General features: G+C 43.9%; 1 protein-coding gene across 1 annotated transcript in view; it reads left to right on the forward strand.

Moving 5' to 3' along the window:
* The window catches only part of LOC102386520 (roundabout homolog 2), a gene marked incomplete at its 3' end in the record, with an annotated part of 550,382 nt that overhangs the window by 446,383 nt on the left and 79,231 nt on the right, over window positions 1–24,768 (forward strand). The window contains exons 4-5 of the mRNA XM_006027470.3: window positions 2,710–2,830; window positions 19,558–19,696. Of these exons, the coding sequence (XP_006027532.1) occupies window positions 2,710–2,830; window positions 19,558–19,696 (260 nt within the window). The remainder of the gene's footprint in view (window positions 1–2,709; window positions 2,831–19,557; window positions 19,697–24,768) is intronic.

Consider the following 24,768-nt stretch of genomic DNA (forward strand, 5'->3'; position numbering starts at 1 on the left):
TGGAGGGGCATGTGTGCTGTGCAGGGGGGGCATGTGCCCTGTAGGGGGGCTGTGGCCCTGCAGAGGGTGCTGTGCAGGGGTACTGCACCCTATGGGGGGCAAGGCACCCACCCCTCCTGAGCAGTTCCCCTATACAGCCCTCCCACACCTATAGTCCCCCCACAATCCACACACAACACACACAACCCCAAGCTACCCCCACAGACCCTTCACCCACACACTTGGCCACAAACCCCATACCCCTACAGACCTCACCCCCACAAACCCTACACCCACCCCCAAATCTGATTTGGAGAGTCGGCTGCTACCAAATCTCTGAATCTCTGAATCAGCATCCAGGCCCATCCCCTGCCTCTCTCCTAGCCTGGCAATGGCTGCCCCAGCTCCCAGCACTTGTTAAAAAAATAGCCCCGCTCGCTGGGTGCTGCCAGGCAGGGGGGGCAAACCCTGCTGCCCCCCCCACTGTCCTATGCTGCATGGGGGGCTCTGCATGAGCCCCCCAACTCCCACCACTCCTCCAGCTCTCCCGCAGGTGTCCCACCCAGGCCAGCTCCAGCCCTTTAAGGAAAAAAAACCTGCTAAAACCCTGGACTCACCACTCCTGCCAGTGGGGGGGGATCCCCGCTGCCCCCTGCTGCCCTGCACCACATTCAGGGTTCTGCATGAGCCCCCAAAGCCCCAAGGCTGCTGCAGGAGCAGTGTGTCCCAGGGATTTTCTTGGCTTTTTTTTCCCAGGCTTTTTTTTTTTTTAAGTACCGGGAGCTGGGGCGGGTGGGGACAGCCTGGGAGGGGCTGGGGGAAGCAGCCCGAATTATCAAAGCTCTCTGAATCTTTTCCAAAGATTCAGAGAGCTTTGAATTGATTCAAACCTGTAATTGGTCCCCTGATTCAATTTGGATTCAGAGATTCAGCCATTGAATTGGGCTAAATCTCCAAATTGAATCACCACCTGAAGCTTTCCACAGCCATTTGGGGCCAAGAGGACATGCTTTGACAGTTCAAAGTAGGCCACCACAAGGAGCACATCTTCTGGGTGATAGCTTCCCAGATGGCAGAGCCGGGGCACCCCATCCGGGTCTGGCAGGGTTGCAGCCTTAGTCCAAGGGGGTGTATTCTGTTGCAGGTGGCAGCAGGTCACAGCCAGACAGCAGCTTCCACTGCCAGACTGCTGCAGTGGGTAGAAAGTGCAGGGGCACTCCATGTTAAGGCTGCTTCAGCAGTCCAGGTGGCACAAGAGGTAGTGTCCCCAAATACCAAGTGGCTGGGCCTCAGAAGCTCCTGAGGGCAAGTAGCCCTGAGCTGCTCACCAGGGCAGGTTTTTATACTGCTGGGGCCAGCACCTGGGGACCAGCCTCTAGCTCCCCTGGGTGCAGATCTGGGAGGAGCTGTACAGGGTCATTTTGCCCCAAGTAGCACAACTTGTCCCACACCAAAGTTCATGTCCAGGCACGTGCGCTGAGGCAAAAATCCCTGGCACAAATTGTGCCACTCCTATTTGAGCTGCTGCAAGGGCCAAGGGCACGTGCTGCATGTATGGATGTGTCCAGATAGTCTATGTTTAGAATTTGAGAGTGACAGAGAGTTGGCTACATATGAGTCTGGATTTATAATGGCTCTTGCACTAAAGTACATTAAAGCAACTTATATCCTGTTCTAACTTTTGGCAGCCATGTATGATCCCACTAGCTGGCAGTCTGCTGAACTGATCTGTGCTCCTTCCTTTAACCAAACTTCTCCTTGGGTGCAGCTACATGTGCCCATTACTGCAGGGCAGACTAATTAGCTCTGCAGTACAGCGTCACAATCTACACGTGTGCCAATATTAGGATGCAGTAAATTAATTAACTCCACTATAAGTTTCTACTGTTGGGGACAGTGCTGTTTTATGGCAGAGTCATTAAGTGTGATTAAACATACGTGTAGACGGTGACCACTGGGCACAAATTGCACCCAGTTAGCCCAGCCAGCTAAGGGCCAGACCCCTGCCTTCTGCCAGCCCCTCTGCTACCTGACACTACGACCTGGAGCCCAGGGCTTATGCTCTATGCCCCCTGCCAGCCCGGGGCTGCTCCACCCCAAATCAAGTTGCTGTGGTCCTGGGTGCATGTGTAGATGCTGCGCCCAGGGGAAGTTGACTCCAGCTCAAACGTGCTCTGGAGTTTATTATGTCATGTTAATTTCACAGGTAGATGCACCCCCTGTGTACTGTATATTCTGAGAGTAAAACACAATTAGTTCAAGAGCTGGGGCGGGTGGTTACCTGGTTTCGAGTTCAGTTTGAACTGAACTTTGCAGTAGCCAGAACTGGAAGAGAAAATTCTGCTGCAAAAGAGTACAAAAGAACTAAATAGGTATTGAAATAAATTTATAAAATAAACCTAATACTAAGGGCTACCAATACCAGAATGGCAGGCAATACACAAAACCAAAAGGAAGTGCAAGAAATATGATGACTTTGAACTTTAGGGGTATATTATAAAAAAGAAAACAAAACAAAAAAGACCGAGACAAGGCCAAAAAAGTTCAGTAAGATAAAATATACCTTAGAAGCAGGTAACAATGGCTCTGGTTTAATACCAAAGGGATGGTATTATAATCTTTAAGTAAAAGAAGCCAAAAAAAGAAAATTAAACGAACTACAAATTGGGGCTCTCTATCAGAGTCTCCCTCTAGTTCTGACTAGCCATGTATTTTCTTTTTTCCAAACAGATACGAGGAGGAAAACTAATGATCTCAAACACGAGAAAGAGTGATGCGGGCACATACATTTGTGTTGGAACAAACATGGTGGGCGAACGAGACAGCGATCCAGCAGAGCTCACTGTCTTTGGTAAAACTTCTTAGGCTTTCATTTTCTTTTTTTTACTACAAATGCAATATACTGAATTGATCTGGCTGAGCTGTCAAAGCATGTGACAAAATCAGGTTAACAAGATGCAATGTAATTGCTTATGTACAAGCTGAATTTCATAGCTTTTTGTGAGGCATAAGTCTCAAAGGTTGCAATTTATAAGTAGAGAGCTGAGAAGAACCAGTATTTTTTTTCCAAGTGCATAATTTAAATCTACTTGGAGGTCCTTGGTGAAATGCATAAACTTAAAAACCTTAATCCAGCAGATAATGCTCTCCCTTACAAAATTACCAAATATAATTGAGCCACTTTTAATACAGTTGACAGTGTCTACTTGACAGAGGCTTGTTTCTGCATTGCCTGTTTAAATAATTTCTTATTGCTTTAAGGGCTGTGAGATCAAATCTTTTGTAGCAGAGCACAAATGAGCTGGATCAACTGGTACAAAGACTGTAGATAAACTCATGAGATCAGCTCCTTAACTATACAGATATTTTTATTCACATTCTTCTTTAAAAGGACAGTAAAATCAATGTTATTCTTTAAGCCACAGACCTCACTTTGGTTCCTGGTACTGCTGAATGAATCAAAAGCTGAGCAGTTTACTGGATGGTGGAGTTTCTAAACTCTGATGGTCAAGCAAGCAATTGTTTTTGGTCATTTCCCACATGGGGAGAGTGTAGAGAAAAGGTACTAGAGTGAGTTTAGAGATAAATGCAACCTAGTTGCTAGTGGATAACAAGTAAGGTGGTACTTTTATCTACTATTAACAGCATTTCTGTAGGCACCAGTCAGGAGGATGAAAAAATCAGTAATTTAAATGTACACTCTCTCACCACCACCCCAAACTACACCCCCCCCACCCCCCGTAATGTTTCTACCTGGCAATTCCTTTGACACAATATGGAGTCTCTGTTCTGTAGTAAGACTTCAAATAGAGAACAACTCCTTACCCCAAGGGAATCTGACTTACAAGTTGCATCTTGTCTGGTGGGATGTTAGTCTGTAATATGGAACATACATTCCTAATTGGAATATTTGTATTTAATGTGGCCTAACAAACTCCCCACCCCTAAGCCCTGAGTCTCCTGTGTTCACATACACACAGGTCAAAATATGATGGTCCACTTTGAAAAAATTGTCATAAGCTTCTAAAGGGCATTAAAGGTTCCTATTAGTAAATCTGACTACCTGAAAACTTGCCCCATTAGGTAGTATTGGGTAGGACTGCAAAACTTTCACTCCGTTTACTGTATAGTGGAAGAAACACAACTTTCTCAATGGAACTAATGCACCTTGCAAAAAATATATTGGCATTGGATTATTGTTAACTCCATTAAAAAGGAGGTTTAGGTGATATCTTTATATAGAGGTAAAAGTGACAGGGCAACATTTCTTCATCAGTTTGCATACTGGTAATCCTTGGTAACATTCCCTGTAGATACTAAGCAGATTTAAGTCCAAAATGAAAAGGCCCTAAGAAATCCCATAATTTGTTAAATGAAACGAATATAAGGACTAAAATGATGTGAAATATGCATGTCAACGTTTCATCCTGTGGAGCCATTGTAAGGATTAGGTTTGCCTTAATCTGCAAAATGTTTTGTGGTCAGTCATAGTATTCTGAAAATTTGCTACAGGATATAATCATAGCAATCAACCAGTGAAGTACAGTCTGTGCCTATTTTCCTGGTACAGTACAAAGTCAGTGGTAAATGAAATTAGAAGTTTTAATCCCACATAATTGAGTTAGTCTATATAAGGAAATCTGTATTTAGAATTCCCTTGCCATCCAGAGTTTTGTAGCTCTTCAGGACTATTTTGTTTTCCAGTCTTTTTGCTGTAGCAGTAGTACCACGGAAGGCAAAGATGGATAATGAAAATTAGGCACTAAATTCAATGTCTAATTATGGATTTAGGTGCCTAAGTTTAGTTGGTTTGAAAAATGTTGGCTTTGATAGTTAAAATAAATTCAGGACAGAAAGTGAACCTGCCTTCACTAGGAAATTAAAAGGATTTAATAACATTACTGGCAAGTGCATGGTCAGTACTGATTATGGTAAAGAAAAGTACATTAATCAGCTCATGATTAATGACTCTTCTCCCTAACAAAAAAATACCTTCTACCCTTGGAAGCTGCCTGTGAAGGGAGCTTTCATGTACACTGATACTCAGTGAGGAAATGGAGCAGTTCTACACTGGTTTTCAGTTTTCCAGGAATCTGATACTCATTATTTTTGGCTCAGAAAGTTTTTCTACAATACCCAAACTTAATTTTTGCATGTCACTCACAACAGCTCTCTGGTTCCCTCTACAATGAATGTAGCTTGAGGTATTGCCTGTGGAAAAACTGAGTAGGTATGGTGGTAACTGGTGCCCTGATGGGAACAGCCAGGACTCCTGGCCCAAGAGATTGTACCTTTCTTGCATTAACTAGCGAGAGAGAGAGAGAGAGAGAGAGAGAGAGAGAGAGAAAATAAAAACCCAAGGAAAGGAATGAAAGGAGCAGACACAGAAGAGGTAAAATGAAAAGATGGATATGTTCTGTGCCAGTATATTATATCTACCCAAGGTGCACAGTTTGGTTCACAAAGCAAGCATGAATTCTGAATTGTTCACAAAACAAGCATGCCCTGTGAACACCTTCTACATGGAGAACTGTAATATTTTTCAGTGTTTATGAAACAGATCCAAGACAGCAGCATTTCAGTGTTCAAAGAAAAAACATAAATTGCAGACAGAAAATTGCTAGTCTATCACAGAACAAAATCCTCAGGTTAATCAGTTATATAATTCAGACCACCCAAATTGTTCTGATTCTTTGAGTGGTAACTCTGCAACAGTATAAGGTTTTGCTAGTCCTGTCTTCCAAAGGCCACTACTAGCTTGTGCCTTTCTCTGGCTCCCAGGAATAATCAAGCAGCAAAAGAGCAAGAAGTCTGTCTCAGAAGCTCTGTCTCAGTTGCCTTTAAAGAAGGATTAATGATTGCTTCTTAAAATACTAGCACTTTCAAGAGACAGCGTACTATATATTTTTATTATGTATTCACTTAATTTTGAATTCTTAAGACAAAATTTAAACAAGTAAATTGGTTTGGTTTAGTTCTCTGAGTTTAGCTCTTTTCATTGAATACATGAACCTTTTTTAAGTTATCATTGTTCTGTGGAATGAGGAAATGTCTCAGTTAGAAAGATGCTGCCTGGTCAACAGCCTCAGGGAACATCAGCCTTATCCATAAAGGGCTATGCCTTAAACTGACATGATGTTTGATAAAGAATACCTTTGGAAGAAGACATTCTTACAAGGTTATTATGCCCCACTTTTCATCTTCTTAGAGGCCTGGAGTCATCAATGTACTCTGTGGCCTGATAGTGGTCTTTGGGGAAGAATCATGACACTTCAGCATGTCCCAGTTTCAGTTCCAGTACAGGAAGATTCCTAACCACACTCTGAGAAAACAAACCTGCCTAAATCACCTATAAATTCATAATTCATTTTCTGAGAAACTAAAAATGAAGTATGTCTGTGGCTTTTCAAGATAAGGGTCAAACTTTTTTCCTTTTGGTCATGAAGTTGTAATTAGTTATTAAATTGTTTATAGAAAGAGTGGCAGGTATATGATTGTTGTAATACATTGTAAAGAGAGGTGCTTGTGTCACAATGCTTGCTACCAACAGATAGCAGGATATAATAGGATAATCAGCTTAGTAGGAAGCAGGTACTGATTACATCTTAGTTGTTTCAACCTAATATTCAGAATAAGCTGTCACTGGGATGTGGCTCTGTATATATGCACTTGTCAGAAAGGATGCGAGAGAAAACACACCTCTAACATGTAATGGTTCTAGTATGTTATGCTTGCTACACTCCTACACTACACATATTTTTGTGTGAACTCATAGTGCCTTGGTAATGTATAAGGCAGTGGTTCTCAACTTTTTTATACTCAGGGCATCCATCAGTAGACACAAAGCAACCTTCAGAAAAAGTCTAGCTCCTAGCTTTCACTCACTGTTTAACTATAGAACAATAATATAGCAGTTCTTCTGATGAAAAGAACTCAGATCACAACAGGCCAGAAGGTTTCTGACACTATGGATTCCTATGTGAAATCTCTGTGTGTATCTTATGAACCTAGTGTAGGTGTTTGCACTCCGCAGCACCTTTAAAAGGATCTCATGGCATGCTGAGTGAGCATCACTAGTATAAGTTATAGAAACTTATAATACCTACGTAAGTGCTGTATTTCTAGATGCCAAGAAAAATGGCCATAGTACATCTTTGGAAGAATGTCTTTTGAATAAATAACTATCATTCTTCTGATCATATTTTCACTTGCTCACTTAGCACACAGACTAAGAAACTGGAAGAATGTGGTTCATTTCTGGGCATTGAGAACATTGAGGCTATTTGGATAAAAAAGTAATCCAAATGATGTCATAAATATCCATCCCATTTAAAGAGCTCCACAGCAAAACATGATTAGATATATCTTAAGTTTTTTTTCAAATGCTTGTTTTTATGTGCATTTCATTGTGGGTATACTTGCATCTCAAAGACCTGGGTTTTGAAGATATTTTCACCCTAGCAGTAAGTGTATAGCAAGCATATGCCTAAGGAAAAGCACTGAGGGTATAAAGCATGGTACCTATTTCCCACTCCTCATGTTGTCTGAACTATTAAAGCTTAAGAAAGAGGTTCTGCCATCTGTTCCAGATTGTGCACTTGTCCTACTGCTCTTTTTCCAAAACTTTATTTTCCTACCCTTTTTCTTTTTTGTTTCAAATAACTTTTAGACAGCTACTTATTTTTAAAATAATAGAATCATAGAAGCATTGAACGGGAAGGGACCTGTAAAATCATCAAGTCTGGTCCCCTGCCGTGGTGGATAGTGAACCTTATCAGGTCGTGGTCACTGTGCCCAGAGTACCACCAAGCCTCAGGCCACCTACAATGTCCTCCCCTTTGGTCAGCACTAAATACAGAGTGGCCTTGCCCCTAGTGGGCCCTTCCACAACCTGTGTCAGAAACAGATTGTCTATTGTTGCCAGGAAGTTGGCTGACCTGCTGGAGGTGCCAAATGGTCTTCCCAACAGATGTCTGGGTAGTTGAAGTCACCCATGATGATCATGTCTCTAGTACCAGCTGCCTCTGTCAGTTCTCCTAAGAACACTTGATCACTCACCTCCTCTTGGGAGGGAGGCCTGTAGTAGACTCCCACAATCAGGTCTCTCTCTCCTGGTCCCCCTTGTAGCCTGACCCAGATTGTCTCAAGGGACCCTTCCCTGCTGTCAAAGGTGACCTACAGGGATGGATACTGCTCTTTCATGCAGAGGGCCACACCTCCTCCCTTTTTCCTAATCTGATCCTTCCTATAAAGCCTGTAACCCTCAATATTTACTGCCCAGTTTGTGTATCATCCCACCAGGTCTCCGTCAACCCAATCAAGTCAAATTTCTCATCAGCCAGAAGGAGTGCCAGTTCCTCCTGCTTATTTCCCATGCTTCTGACATTCCCATACAGGCATTTGAGCTCTCCCCTAGACACCTCAGGTTTTCTGCCTCAATGTCTCTGCCTTAAGATGTCAGTACCCGTCTGGACATCCATTGTTTGAACCCCCTCCCATGTGTCATTGTGGCTAGTGGATTCTGTTTCAGCAGCAGAACCTTCTCCCGAGCCCCCAGATGTGTCTAGTTTAAAGATATACTCAACAAGTCAGCGACTCTCATGGCAAAAAGTTTCTTCCCTTTTCTTGTGGTCTTTATCTGGTCTCTTTTATTTTTTCACTGAAACTTTAGACTTCCTTTCTTTGTGCCATACAGAAAGTGTACAGTAAGCATATGTGCATGGACAGCAATGAGAGCATTCCTTGATCAGGTCTCAGCCTCAACCATTTGTATTGTTACTCCCACATTATCTAGTTATTTTTCATTTTATACATCCTGCAATAGGACTGTGCTTGACACATCGAGCTTGCAAAATACTTTTACCAACTAAGGGTGAATTATAAACCTTAGAATTCCTCTTTCTTCAAATAATTGCATTGAGACCCCAGAGGTATGGTGACTCTAGACTCCTCCTGTGTAAATCTTTATAGTCAGTCTCAGACTCACCTTCTACTTAGGTGAGTTCCCTAGTTTCAGCACCAGAGTCCTTCAGTGACCCAGAGATGGTTTCTGGGAAGATTTCTATCCTGGGGTCTATGAATGAGGTGTTCTTATCCCCCTTCTTGCTCCTTTGGATCTAAAAGTTCATGGCTTTGTAAGAATTTCAACAAAGCTTGGAAGAGCCTGGCACCTGGCTTCAGTCTTAACACCAGTATCGCATCCTGGATAGTTTCCTCCCTGCTCATGAAGCACAGAGGCAGTTCTTTAGGACTGCCTTACCACCATCACTGTGCATTTCAGCAGTGACTTCCCCATCAGAGACTTTAGAGGCTTCCCAGTCTCTTTTCATGGACACTTCTTATGAGATTTTGCTTTGACAAGAGAGCTTCTTCTCCTTTCTTTGAGTACTATAAAAGCAAAGGGAAAAGGGATTATACAACAGTTACTTCCACACTCTGAGAAGAAAAGGAGAATGATGTCAGAAAGCTTAGCTGCTTTATGTGCAAATTCAAGCTCAAGATGGTTACATTAGTTGCATAATTCCCTTCTTTCTCTGGATCTGAGGGACTCACTCAGTCTTAATCATACCTCTATTTCTGTCGATGTTGTAGAAGGTCAAGTAGGACTTGCATAACTAATCCTGCTGCTCCTGTCTGGACCATGCAGTTGTAGTTCTCTGACCTGCATATGTCAATGAAGAGCTCTAGGACCTTGTCTTTCACACCATAAATCAACACACTATAAATCTCAGTCTAAATGATAGGACAAGTCTGCTTCTCTTCTGCAAAGCAGCCCCATCCATAGAAGAAAAAAAACCTCTAGGTGATAAACTTCCCTGGTTAAATGGACTGGTTTTTAAGCCTGGTGCCATGCGGGTCTCTCTTTATACACAGGCTCTTACATTACCTTCTAGTATTGCAGTATGGTGACCTATCTCTCAACCCTTTCAAAATCCACCTAGCCACTATCTCAGCTTACCAACACTGCAGAGGGTTAGTGTTTTCTTCTACCCAAGTTTCATAATGCCTTGAGTAGAGTGTTCCTTCAAGTGTAAGAATGGTCTCTCATTGCAACCTAAAATCAAGTCTTTACTGACATTACTAGCCAGACATCTGAACCAAAGGTCACGTGCTTGCTATTTCATTCTTGGCTGTCAATTCTGCAAGAAATGTGCCTTAAAATCTAGGTACTACTGATGGATCACTCCATATACTGTATTTTGCCCCAAGTTTTCCACCCAAATTGTCAGGGAATTTCATCCTAGTCAGCAGATTCACCTATCTGTTTTATTCCTAAAACCTTTCTCTCCAAGAGCAGAACTATATTTAAATATGCTTGTTGTGGAAAAAAAGCTTTGTTCCTTCACCTGCATTTGGCTGTGCCTTTCCAGAGATTTCATCAGCTTTCTGTTTCCACTGCTGAAAGATTAAAACCCGCATTGGCTTCCAACCAAAAGATTCTCTAATTGATCTCAGATTGTGTCAAGGAGTGCTGCAAAGTCAGTACTGTGGACTTCCCTATGGAGATCAAAGCTTACTCTACCATAGCCTGACAGGATCTGCCTTTGGAATCTCTCCCTCCATTACAGGTATCTACAAGGCCACCTAGAGCGCTGTACACCCCTTCACCAGACACTACGAGTCTGGGTGCTTCATTTGGCAGAGTTGTCCAGTCCAATCCAGAGTTGTCTTCCATTGTTTGTATAGGACTGTGCAGGTTGACTGCATTGCTTTGGAGAAGTAATTAGTCTGAAGTCAATCAGAAAGCAGTGTAGATACGCACCTTTATAGACCAACTAAATAAGATACATACATAGAGAAAGCACCTGCATTCATTTGATCAGATGCTGTAAAAGGTCCTGTAGAAAGTGGAAAGAGAAATTAGAATACAAAAGACAAGGGAAAGAGGGGAAGGGAGACAGTGCTAGAAGAGCAAATGAGCAGTAAACCGTAGAAACAAAGGAAGTCACAAAAATTAACCCAAGTTATGAGATAAGAATCTGCAGTCCCTGTTTAAACCTTACTTAACACAGTCCAGTGTGTATATGATTTCTTATTCAACATTTGCATGTTCCAACTGGTTTTAACTGTTTTTTGCCTGAGAACAGCAATCCTAAGGTCAGTGATGGAGTATCTAGGGAGGTTGAAGTGTTCTGCCACAGGCTTTTGTGTCTTTCTGCAGTAGACATCAGGTTGGGGTTCATTCATTTTTACATAGAGATCACCCTGTCTGGAACTGGGCTCCATTGACAAGCTTGCAGAAAACACCATCTTAACTACCATAAATGTCACATCTCTCTATACCAACATTCCTCATAAGGACAAATTACAAGCCATAATAACCACTGTACCTGACAAGATAACTGCTTCTGTTTCCTTTAACCTTTTCTGCTTTGTCCTCACACACAACTATTTCAGGTTTAGAGATTCCCTGCACCTACAAATATGCCCGCTGCATATTTATAACAGACCTGGAAGTCTGTTTGCTTCACAGCTGTCCTCTCATTCCCTGGTATGCCTCAGGTATGTCAATGACATCTTTATAACATGAACACATGGGAAGGCATGGACCCAAATGCCACATCTATACAAACCACAGCATTGCTGGACCTAATAAAGAGGAGTATCTAATAATGAGAAGTACAACATGCAAGGGTCTTTCACCTGCAATTCTACTGATGTCATATACACCATCACGTGCTTACAATGCCCTTCTCCTGTCTACATTGAACAGACAGGGCAATCTTTATGTGTAAGAATGAATAAACACAGATCTGCAATTAGTTGCAGAAATGCACAAAATCCTGTGGGAGAATACTTCAGCCTCCCTGGACACTTAGTTTGCTGACCTCAGGATTACTCTTCTCAGACAAAAAGAATTTAAAAACTAGTTTAAATGTGAAATTGCAGAACAAGAAATCAGCCACAGACTGGACTGCATTAAGTATGGTTTAAACAGGGACTGCGGATTCTTATTTGATGACCTAGATTAATGTTTGTGACTCCCTTTGTTTCAATGGTTTTACCGCTCGTTTGCTTTTCTCTTTAGGCAGTACCCCCTACACCCTTCCCCCTGCTTCTCTCTCTATCTCTCTGTGTCTCTGTGTGTCTCTCTCTCTCCCTCCCTCTCTCTCCTTCCCCTCTCTTCCCATCCCTTGTCTTTTGTTTGCTAATTTCTCTCTTCTTCTTAGACTCTGTTTTCTGCAGGCCCTTTCACAGCATCTGGTTTAAATGAATGCAGGTTCACGAAAGCTTCTGCTCTCTCTCTCTCTATATATATCTTATTTATTATATAAAGGTACATATCTACCCTGCCTCCTCATTGCTTTGGATTCACTCAAAGAGTAAAATACAGAGATGAGCAAACATTTGGATAGAGCGAATGCATCTGTATGAGACACTTTGCTGCGCAGTAGACAGATTTACTGTGCAGTAAAGTGTCACCATCTACACATGCAGGGCATTTACTGTGCAGTATTTTAGACTAGTGTGCAGTTAGTAGCTGTAAATGCAGGCACTAGATTAACTGTGCAGTAATGTTTGTGTAGGCACTGACTTGGGAGCAAATTTGCTCCTAGTCAGCCTAGGCAGCAGGGGGCCATAGGGGACAGGGAGGTCTGTGCCCCTGCTTATGGTGCTGCTCAGTGCCGGGACTGAGGAGCCCTCTGCCCCCTGTCCCAGACCCCAGCACAGAGCTGGCTACTCAGGGGGCTGGGCAGGATGGGAACCCAAGCAGGGTAGCTGCTGATGAGCCCTGTGCCCCCCCACCCAGCATGAGTCTCGCTGGCAGCTTCCACACACCCAGGACAATTGCCAATTAACCTCCTGTTTGGCAGGAAAACCCCACCCAGTGGGGAACTGGTTGTTGCTTGTCCTGATGGACATGAGGCCAGGATTACTCTGTCCATTGCAAGGGCAGCTGTCTCCTGGCCCGATGCATATCAAGTCTCCTCCCAGTATGCATGGGGCCAGGAGACAGCTGCCACTACAACCAAAAGAGCTCTCCTGGCCCTGTGCACATTGGGACTGGTCCATGCCCCTTGCCAGCCCTCCGGCTGGCACCTGGGGGAACCTGGAGCTCCCCCCAGCTATTACAGAGCAGAGTGGGTGCAGCCCTGTACCACTCTGCTCCCATTGGGAACAAATCTGTGTCTAGTAGATGTTCTCCCAGGGAAGGCAATACTATGCAGTAAGCCTAATGTGAATGAATAGCATGTGTAGATGTGCCCAGAAAGAAGTTACTGGAGTTTTTCAAAAAATGTTGCCACCATGTACATTCCACAAATTGTCCTTGTTCTGTCACTCACTGTGATGGAGGAGAAATTGAGGAAGGGGGAAGAATGAGCCATTCTTTACACTATTGGTACAGAAGAAGGAAAGACGGGCATAACTCTTTTATTTTTTTATTTTTTTGTGATAATCCAAAGTGGAAAAGGTTGCTGCCCCTCCCACACCATATTCGCAATGATTTTTTTTCTTTTTGAAAAAAAACTTTATACAGCTTTGAATGTTTCATTCTGGAAGACAAAGACATTTTAAATAAATGATCCCTTTCTTCTAGTAAAGGAGGAAAAAACAATTCTAAATCTAATTGAGTCTATATAGAAGAAGAACCATCACATCATTCACAATCCAGTAGTTTTCTTGGAAGAAAAAGGTATTAAGGCAGTCAGAGTCACTTAAATTAGATTTTGACTTCCTATATATGGTCATCTAACTTTTTTGAGGAGCACACAGAGGGCAATGGCACATCTTCAGGGTCATCAGGGCCTCTCTAATGGACTGTAGTCCACAACAATTTGTTAAATAAAGAAACTGTAGTACTGCAGCTACATCATGGTTCAATAACAATGCATGAACAGGATACTCCTGAAGATCTAGGTAGGATCAGTTTTTCAGGCTTATGCCAAAATATCCTCTGAAATACTAAAGCCAAATTTCCTCAAAGTGCGTCACTCAAGTTCTGCAACATGCTGTAGGTGTCTGTCTGGATTTGTGATTGCATTAAGAAGCCACTTTTATAACTGCAAGCAAAGTTTATTCTGAAGTTATAAAGGTTGTTCTAGTAATAGTACAACTAGCTGACATGACATATAACCATGACCTATTTTATAGCCCTCTTCAAAGACTTTTAATATTCATCAGAGAAACAAAGTCTAGGCAGTGGGCTCTTTATTTACTCAGTTGAAGCTTATAAAATAGCTTATAAAATAGCTACATTAAAAATGTTATACATGCCTATGATTTTAATTTATAACCATTCCTTGCTATTTTCTCAGATATACGATGTTCTGAATATTGTTGACAGAATTACAATGCTTAATTATACCACAAGACTTTATTTATGGCCAAAGCATTAAAAAAAAACCCCTCATATTTTCCTAAGTTTGGATTTAAAACTGGATTTGACTTGACTGTGTGAGAAACATATTTTATTTAGCATGCACTGGCAAGCAGCGTGCACTGTCTCCTGAGAGATTAACATTGTAAGCAAGTTATGCAGGTGATTCAAATCCAGTTAATCTCACATAAAGAATGTTAATTGCATTGGCAGTGGCATTCACTCTGATCACTCTATAGCTGTATAATTAGCTATTGGACATATTCAGGGGGCTGCCTGAGTGATACAAATGCAGAAAACAACATAAGAGGGAACTTCTTCTTTCCTGATTCACACTGTGCAAAATGCAAAGATGATGGCAAAATGGAAATAACAGCCATTGTAATTTGCATGTCCTTGATAACTGTGGTCTGCACTTATGCAGTTATTTATTTTCAAGCAAACTCTTAACTGTAGTGGAAAATATGTAATTCTGAAAGCGGGCCTTAAAGAAACAGATGCATTTAAACTGCCTTCATGTAGAATCAAGTGCTCTGTCTGGAGACCTTTGGGCTATTTATTGACTCGTCATAAATAAGGTTCTCTCAAAGTGGGTTAGGATTTTTTTCTGGCCTTCTGTGAGGAAACGTACTGCCAGGTGCCGACTTAATGAATATTATGGTGTCCATTAAATACTAAATTTTTTAAAAACCTTTGTCCCTCATCTGCTATATTTTGTGTCAACAGAAATATGTGTTAAGTCACACCAGTGTTTGTGTGTTAATTAAACATGCAACTATATACACATCCAAAATACAGATGACTTGCAAAGGGATATTTGTAAACACATACACAGAGACACAAGTGCAGTTGCACGCATATATCTACTTTTACCCACGTAACACAGATGGACTAGGACAGTGAACCTCATTTGCTTTTACCTTTTGGATCAGGAATGCTCAACCCCAATCCAGGGGCCACATCTGGCCCATGGAGCCATTTCATCCAACCCACAGAGCTCCCCATGGATCTGGAAATTTGGCAGTGTGGGCTCTGCCACACTTTCACTGCACACGGCTGAATCGGGGACTGTCCAGGCCGTAGTTGCATGGCTGGATTCAGCCCCATACAGGACATTGTTGCACGACTGGATCAGACCTCGTCTGGGCAGTTGCTATGCAGCTGGGTCATGCTCTGCTGGCTCCACATGACTTCATTGGGCTCAGATCCAAGCCTCACACATTTGGGTCAGGCCCTGGCTGTACCAGTACTGCTCACCTGATCGGGCCCAGAGGCTGCATCCATCCTGCAGACTGACCTAATTGCTTATCCAGCCCACAGGGAGAGCAGGTTGCTTTAGATCATTTCGATCCAGCTCTAAATTTATTGGCTCAGGACTACCTTAATAAATTGTTCCAAAAGAAGCCTCTGGAGCTGATCCCTATGAAATTGTGTGTAAATTCAGATTAGAGTCTGGGGTAAGATGTATGTAGCTGCAATATTCTGATCTAAATGCTTCAGTCAATTTTGAAAAAGGTTTTCTTTTTCTCATCATGAGAATGAGACTTTTCTCTTATAGATCCATTGCATTACAGACAGGGCTGGTAACATCACATATTTTTAAGGTTTCCTTACATTTTCCATCATTAGACCTTGGCTCTTGTTACTTAAAACTCTGGGTCAAAATTTTGAAACTAGGCCAAATTTTTTGTGCTGCCTCAAATTTATTTTATTTGTATTTTCTCAGTCAAAATATTGCCAAGAATGAGGCTAAGGAAATGTTGCATTGTCCATGCTAAATTCTGGCTGTAGTTCCCTCATGCTTAAGAAGAAGGTATGAAAATTGGCAGGGATGGAGTCGTCATGTCAGGAATGTGGTTTTGACCTTCCCTATGAAATAAGTCCAAACAAGGTCAAATTACAAGCTCAGGGATGTGGATGGAGTTGGAGTTGGCATTTGCGTAGGTGTGGGGATGGAGGTAGAAGGCATATAAGCTACTGTTTCTACATAATCCATAGAGACCATCTAGAGCTACATAGCTAAAACTCTGAAGATCCTATGCATGCCCAAGCATGATTTTCCCCACAGCTGCAGCTTAAGGCTCATGTGGAACTGATCTTTCTTGTCCTGCCAGCGCCCCAGCCTCAACCTAGGCAATATGGACAAAGAAGCTGCCCAGGTTCAATACAGAGGGGGAAAATACCATGTCTGAAGTGAGAGTAGTTTTGGACAAAAATAGTTGGAGGGTTGACAGGGCAAGAACATAGGCAAGGAAGCTATGACTGGGAGCCACTAGGATCAGATGAAAAGGGGAGGAGAAGAGGAAAAGACAAATTTCACATAGAGCCAAGAGAGGTAGGACTGCTGGACAAATGGATAGCAGGGACAGTGGGAATGGGCAAGGAATGCACACAAAGAAACTGGGACCAATAGCTGTTTGCAATGAATGATATGGGTGTGGGGCAGGGAGAGAAGTGTGTTTATGTTGTACAAGGCTGGTGGAAAAAAAAACCTGAGGAAGAGCTGGTCCTGGGGGACTGTAGCAAGGAAATTTAATACGTGGAACTGGGGGTGGGAGGAGGAATGCCTGAACAAGAACACTGGCAGGAGCAGGTGGAGCCTGGGAATACAGAAGGGGAGAAAAGGTTTGGCTTATCTGGCATAGAAAATGTATCAGGACTTGGAGGTTACAGATATCCAATTTTGGGGAAAGAAATAGGACTGTGTGTGTTTATAATGGATAGGGCAGAAGCTTGCGACAATTGGGAAGTGATTCTGTCAGCTAGAGAAAACCTTCCCCTCTACAATTTGGAAGGGAACCTGAGATTCCTGAGTGTCACCCTTCCATTAGAAACTGTGAGAGAAACCCACTGGCAAAATATCTCATCCCCCTCTAGTGGCTATTCTTGCATGTGCCATAAAACGTGATGCTGGATAAACAGATTTTTAACAGGTGGTCGCTATTTCTATTTTCTGTTTGACTTGAGACTCTGAGTTTAATTTAGAAAAGTGCTGAGCACTTAGTCTCACCAGAGTTCAGTCAGAGCTCAGCTGATAAAATGCTACATAATGCAAAATATTCTGAAAAATCAGGTAGCTGACACTGGGCACCTAAAATAGTGCTTAGGTTGTTTTTTTTAAAACTTTAATCTCTCTGTACTTGAGCTCCCCATCTGTAAAATGGAGAAATTACCACCCTGGCCCCATACAGCATTATTGTGAAAAACTTGTATACTGTAGCTTGGAACAGTGTATGAGAAAATTAATAATTCTCTCTCTAAAGCCAGATTTAAATTATATACAATTAAGCCAGGCCTGTAGCCACACATTGAACAGTGAAGCTACAATAAAATATTGAATTAACTGAATACAATCCATGCTGTGATATTTGGAAAATATAGCATATGATCATATTGTTAAAAAGTATCCTGAAAATGCATATGTACATGAGGACAAAAAAATCTTATACAGACAGTCCTTATTTTGGCATCGCTTAAGTTTTAAGCGCAACCTTAAAATGTCCTTTCAAGAGAACTGTTTGTGTTATAGATATCTGTAATATCCACTGCCCTAGAACACTATCAAGCCAAACTCTGGGCCAAATTCTTGTCTTATTGCCCCATTGCACTTTTTGGGGTAATTTCACTGCCATCATTTATCTCTCACCTTGATGAGACTGGCATTAATTCAGGGTCTGATAAATTTAAAATACTGGTCTCAAAAATTACTTCTTATGTTATGATAACTTTAGTTTCATGACTTTTTTTTACTTTGATTGTTAAATATTTTCTGCAATATAAGGTTGTGGGGGCAGAATCAGAAGGGTAGGACCAAATTTGAGCGAGCCAGAGGCAACTTGGAGACTGAACATCCCTGGAAATGAAATTATCTTGAATCTGTTCCAGTACATCTGAGATCAGATTGTGGTTCTGTGTCTGGCTTTTAAAAGGGCCTGGGTAATATTATGACAATTGATAATATTTGTAGCTTTGCAAACTAACATAGCAAGGGTAAACAGAACTCATTATTCAAGGCACAATTTCGTTTCCTGTGGTGAAGTTAGCAGTGGAGATTAGGAAGGAACTTGACCCTGTTTACAACACTGTTAAATTGGTGTTGGTACACTACAGGGAGTTTTTACTTCCCTCCCCAGCATTAAGGTATTGATTATTGTACAAGGCAGGATACCACAGTAAGAAGACTACTGGACTGTTCTTTATTGACATATCCTTAGGATCTTAAAAGCTCTATGGGCTGGTGCAGACTGAGCTAGAGTGCTCTGCTGAAACGTCTCCTTGTGAATGGTGCAGACTACTCACCTGGTCCCACTTTATGACATGGGGTGGAGGGAAGGCTAGTAATTCCATTCCCCTTCCCCTTTTTTTTCTGGCTATGCTGCCGTCCCTTCTATCCCTCCACTCCTGCCATGAGTTCCTCAGTGTTCATTTACATGTGGTCATAGAACTGTAGGGCTGGAAAGGACCTCAGAAAGCCATCTCATTTAAGGCAAAATTATCCTTGACTAAACCATCCCACCCAAAAGCTTGTTTAACCTGTTCTTAAAAACTTCCAGGGATGGAGGTTCCACAACCTTTCTAGGTAGCCTGTTCCATTTAAACACTCTCATAGTGAGAAAGTTCTTCCCAAAACCCAACCTAAATTTCCCTTGCTATAATTTAAGACTCTTTGTCCTGTCCTCTGCTGCCACCAAAAATAGTCTGTCACCATCCTTTTTATAACACCCTTCAGATATTTGAAGACTGTTATTAAATCTCCCTTTAGTCTTCTCTTTTCCAGATTAAATAATCCCAACTCTTTCAGCCTTTCCTCATAAATCATGTTTCCTGGACCTCTAGTCATCTTGTGGAAGGTTTCTTTCTAGCCTTTGAATTTGCCTGGATTAAGCCTATGGGTGTGTAGTCCCTTCTTGCTTGAGGCTGTGTATTTGAAGCTATAGTAGATGCAGTTACAATCAATTGTTTTCCTAGTCATGGACCAAGAACCTACTGTGCTAATTACTATCCAAGCAAAGAACAAAAATAGTCTCAGTGCCTTAATCCTTTTGCAGTTTTTACTATTACAATATAATGTGGCAGCCACTGGTCCTCCATCCTAGTCCTGAGCTTTGACATCAATTCTACTTATTGCTGATATTTAGACCTTAGCTTCCTTTCCCTTGACTCAGTAAACTAGTAAACAAAATGGTGGTAAAAAGTCATAAATAAGTGTAGCTTTAGCCATCCTAACTCACTAGATCACTTTTAAAATTTCTTTCAAGAACGACCCACATTTCTCAGGAGACCAATTAACCAGGTGGTCCTGGAAGAAGAGGTGGTAGAATTCCGATGTCAAGTCCAGGGAGATCCACAGCCAACAGTCCGGTGGAAGAAAGATGATGCAGATTTGCCACGAGGAAGGTAAGAGTAATCATTCTTGTTCTCAGTGTTTTCAGTCCTTACTGTCTGACTAATCTTGCTTTGGTCACTAACATAAAACCTGTTGTCAGATGTTATAAATAAAGAAGCTTTATTGATTGTTGGCCAATGACTGTTTAAAATATGCTTCTAGGCTGGTGGATAAGGGAATCCACCCAGAATTTAATCATTTGATTAATGGCTTCATTGAGAGGGAAGAGGTATTATCCCAATACAGGTATTCTCTGTACTTGATAAACATATCTGACCTGTACCTAGAAATAAAGATGAGGGTTTTAGTGGGGTAGGAGTGATAGTAATCCTAAAATATAATTCAGTGATGCTCAACAGGAGGCTCCCAAACCAGAGTGCACTGGCATCCAGGAAATACTAATGTAAAATGTATAAAGATAGGGCAGCGTACCATGTTTTGCTGGCTTCTTCTCCCTTCTTCTGCCATGATTCAGGATGGGGAAATACTTTTTTTTTAATATTCTAGAAAATAAGTAACAAAGACTGGAATTGGGCAAAAAGGAAGTAAAGAGACTCCATCTAGAATAGCACATCCAGTTTATGTCTACCACGTTCCAGGAAGTTGAATTCAGACTGGAACAAGTGGAGATAGAGCTACTGAGGTAATCAGAAGAATAAAGATACATCTTAGAAGATTAAGTGAAATGAGCTTGGCTTGTTCAGCTGAGCACAACAGAAGTTGAGTAGGGATATGATTGCTCTTAGCAACCATACATTCCTCCTTCCTTAACTGATAAAAACAGGAGCATTTTTCTCAACAGTGATACTATGTTTTGTTAGAAATGGTTGTTTTGTGATCTACTGGGCACATCTACACATGCCCCTGACTGCGCAGTTTTTTAACAAGAACTAAATGACTGTGCAGTAACTGCCATTACTGCACAGTCCCAGAGGTGTATGGGTCATTTCTGACCCTACTGCAGAGTAGCGTCAGCATCACAGTTCGTGACCACCAATGCTATGTCATTGTAGCTCCTTGTGTAGATGCACGCACTGTTGATATACAGTAGATATAATGACTGCATGCATTTTCCAATCAATCTCATGTTCATTTCCCTGGTAAACTATATACTGACCCCACAGTCTCCTTACATAGACAAGGTGACATGAAAACTACTGCTAATTCAGCCAATTAAATAATAATTTCTACTGAAAATTGGAATCTTCCTTCCTTCCTTCCTAGCTTCCTAAGCAAGAAATGTTTTTGTCTTATTTCTGTGTCTTGTATCATGCCAATAATAAGCTTGTGTTTTGATAAAATATTGGGGAGGATGACAAGAATATTTTATTTAGAAATTCAGCAAGCATTCCTAATCCCTTCCCCTAACTCACATCTTTCCTTAGCAGACTGAATGGGTGCATCTACATGTGCGCATTTACTTCATAGTAAACAAAATTACTGCACAGTATGGGTGCATGTCTATATGTCCATTCCCATACCGCACAGTAACTATGGGGACTTATGCTGATTTTATCATAAATTTGACACCTGCATCATGCAGGTATCAAATTTATGCCTGATTAGTTACTGAGCAGTAACACACATGTAGACGTCTTACAGCGCAGTAGTCCAGGGGCCTCCCTACTGGGTCTGCCCAGCCTAGTAGATAGGCTGTCCAGAGCCCAGTTCCCAGGCTGCTGCTGCTCGTCCTGTCCACTAGCCAGAGCTGCTCCTTGGTCACAGGTGAGTGTTGTAAAGGGTTGCAGTCTGTTGCTCCTCTGCCCAGCTGTCAAAGCTCCCCAGGGCTCCTGCCTGGCTGGCTGTGGCAGGAGGGCAGCACCAGCTCCCTGTTCCTGCACACCCCCAGCACTGACTCATGTCTTTGCAGCTATGCATATGTGCTGTGACACACTTGCCTCTGCCGCATGGCTTCCAGGCCCTGGCCCTGCCCTACTACTGAATGTTCTTGAGTATTGGCTGGCCACACAGGGGCAGCTGCATAAGGGCCCAGAGAGCCTGTGTGGGAGGCACCACTACTGAGTCCTCCCCGGTGAGGACTGGCCCTGCCCACATGTGCATGTCTGAGCTGAGCACCCGGGGCCCCAGGCCCCAACTGGGCCCAGGAGGAGGTGCACAACCTCGTGTCCTCCAGGGGGGTGTGGAGGTACAGAGGCAGTTTGCACGCAGCTTGACCACCTATGTTTATGATGCCCTGTTGGGTGGGATGCATGAGAGAGGCTACTCCTGGTTGGCATGGCAGTGCCACATGAAGGTCAAGGCCTTGTGTGTACAGTGGGTGGCCATGACCAATCATGACTGCCAGTTCGATCGTGACCGCAAGACCATGCCCTTTATGCAGAAACTGACCAACATTTTGGTTCTCTGGGAACCAGGTCACAACCCTGCAGTTTTCACCCTGACCCCACCCTGACCCCTCTGGGTGTGACACCTCCCCAGACGAGTAGCCCTCAGCTGTTCAGCGCCCTACCCACCTCTCTGGCTGCTGTGCCCAGCAGCAGCTCAGGGAGCCCTGGCCAGCAGCTGCTTTGCAGCTCCACACCCCTGTGCCCCAAAATGAGGAATGGCTGGCCACGACATTGCTGGCTGCCAGCAGGTCCAGCTCCTCCCCAGGAGGTGCCCCTGGCTGGGCACCGGCTCACTGTCTGCAGACACCAGATGCAGCTACTTGCCAAGGCCAATGGAGAGTCCCGCACCAAGCTGCCAGCCTCACCATCCCCAGGCAGATGGTAAGTCATGCAATGTGGGGAGGGTGCTTTCAGTCCCCACCGCAGCCCCTGCTCCCACTCCCTGCCCAGCCCACCTACACTCCCCTGGCCCCAGGGTCCCACCCCATAGCACAGAGAGAGGTGGGACACTGTTGGGCAGCACATGTCCCCATATCTGGGTGGGCATAGGCCTCTCACATCCCTAAGGAAGGCATTGATACCAGTGGCGATGCACAGCCCCTGGTGCAGAGCATCTTATTTCTGAAGTGTTGCAAATTCTTACAAAAGGCTTCTGTCTCTGGCCTCTGAGGGGCCAATATCTGGACACCAGGGAGGGGCCACCAGCCCCAGGATCTGGGTCACCTCCACCTACTGCTGGAGCTTCCTGGATCCACCCATACATGCAGCAGCACACCAAGGACTGGACCATCCTGCTTCAGTGACTGGTGACGGTGGCTACAGAGCAGGAAGTGCAGGATCAGGTATGGTGGGTGGAGGATGTCATCTAGGAGGAGGCATTCCAGTGGGCAAAGCAGGAGCACTAGAGCCGGATGGAGGCCTTTGAGGAGTGCCACATCACGCTCTTTGAGCGGCAGACCAAGAGCCAGGGCCAGGCAGTGGTTGCTGCGGATGGTGACTGCCAGGCCCTGGACACCCTCCTAGCCCAAGTGGGCACATCCATGCACCCTGGTGCTCAGTCCCAACCCTGCAGGTCCCCTCGCTCCTGCCCTGCACCCTGCCACAGTTCCCGCCTGGGATTTATTAGGAGGTCTTCCAGCACTTCCTGCCTGCAGGAGCCCCTGGCTCATTCCCTGCCCTGGTCCTTCTGCCTCCCATCAAGGTCTGGCCCAGCCACTTACCCCGGGTCCACACAACCAAGGAGCCAAGGGTTCCAGACACAGTCCCACTAGGGGAAGCTGGCCCTCCTGGGCCTGGACTCAGGTGGCCGGAAGGGGCACCTCCTGCTCTGCAGGAGCACCAGCCACCTGCGCCACAACAGGTGCCCACTGCCTGCTGCAGTCACTACAGCCCCCAGACCCATGGGCGAACTGTTCAGGGCCAAGATGCTGAGCACCTGACACTGGGGTCTGTGCCCTACGCAGCCTCACCCCACAGGCCCCCCACGCCAGGACTCGGAGAGCGGGTCAGACAGTTAAATGTAGTTTTCAGTTTGGGACATGGGTTTTTTACTGTGGGTGTGTGGGGAGGGTGGGGAGGTGGCAGTGTTCATGGAGGTTGGGGGGGGATCTGTTTTTTGTGGGGGGAGGGTTTTTCAGGAAATAAAGCTATTTTGTGTCTCCCATGTGCATGTCCTTGAATAGTGCTGGGGGTGGGCAGGGGGTCAGGGGTATGAGGCAGCGGGACAGGCAGACTGGAGCAGGGAGTTCAGGAGGAGGGAGTTGGCCAGAGCCTCCTGAAGCCAGTGCCCTGGGCCCAGCTGTGCATGGCTGCCCTGGGGCCTGGGCAAAGGGAGCCTGCTGGGGCCAGCAGGGCCAGCACCAGGGCCAGCAGGAGCACCAGGCACTAGTCATTGCTGGTAGGGGCAGGGGCAGCCATGGTACAGGAAGGCAGGGTTGGCAAGGAGGGAGCTACTGTTGCTGCCCCTGCACTGAGAATGCAGCTCCCAGACAGTCGATCATAGGGTGGGGGTGAGCTTCTAAGATGGCTACCAAGTGTTGGCAGCTCCCTCTGGCCTTAGCATGACTGCCAAGTGCTGGTAGCCATCTGACCAGAGGCTGGAGCTCCCCTGGTAGCCACAGGGGCCCATGGCAGGCTGCTCTGACCTGCACATGTAGATGCCTTGCCTATTCCCACTTAGTGTGCAGTAATTTACCATGCAGTAAATGTAAGCTGGCCTAAATGCACATGTAGACATGCCCAATAACTCCTAAAAGTTTCACCCTGGTATCAAGTATTTAAAACTTGTTAGTGGTTCTGAGTTTTCACACCATCTTAAAGGTGCCAGGTTTTCATAAAATGTTAAATAACTTTTCTTAGAAAGTAACACCCTACTAAGATATTGCAGAAAGAAAACATCCCAAACCATGATATAACAGGTTTTTTTTTCTATGAGTACACTATACTATCCGTTGATTTCACTGCTATCACTGGTTGGTTGGTACAACTAATTTAGTGCTCCTCCATGGTCTGCTTTTGAGACATGCCCTGCCATTTGAAAATCTTCTGGGTTTATAAAATTATGAAGCTAACAAAGAAATTCTGTTTCCTAATTTTGTAACTATACACTAATTGTTTTAGTTTTTCTTTTAAGCATTACACACAACTACACACACATACACACACACACACACACACACACACACAAACATATAGCTTTGTCTTTAACATACAGCAACTAGATTTTGTTTACGATG

Source organism: Alligator sinensis, unplaced genomic scaffold, assembly GCF_000455745.1.
Source record: "Alligator sinensis unplaced genomic scaffold, ASM45574v1 scaffold1240_1, whole genome shotgun sequence".
In the NCBI taxonomy this organism is placed as follows: Eukaryota; Metazoa; Chordata; order Crocodylia; family Alligatoridae; genus Alligator; species Alligator sinensis.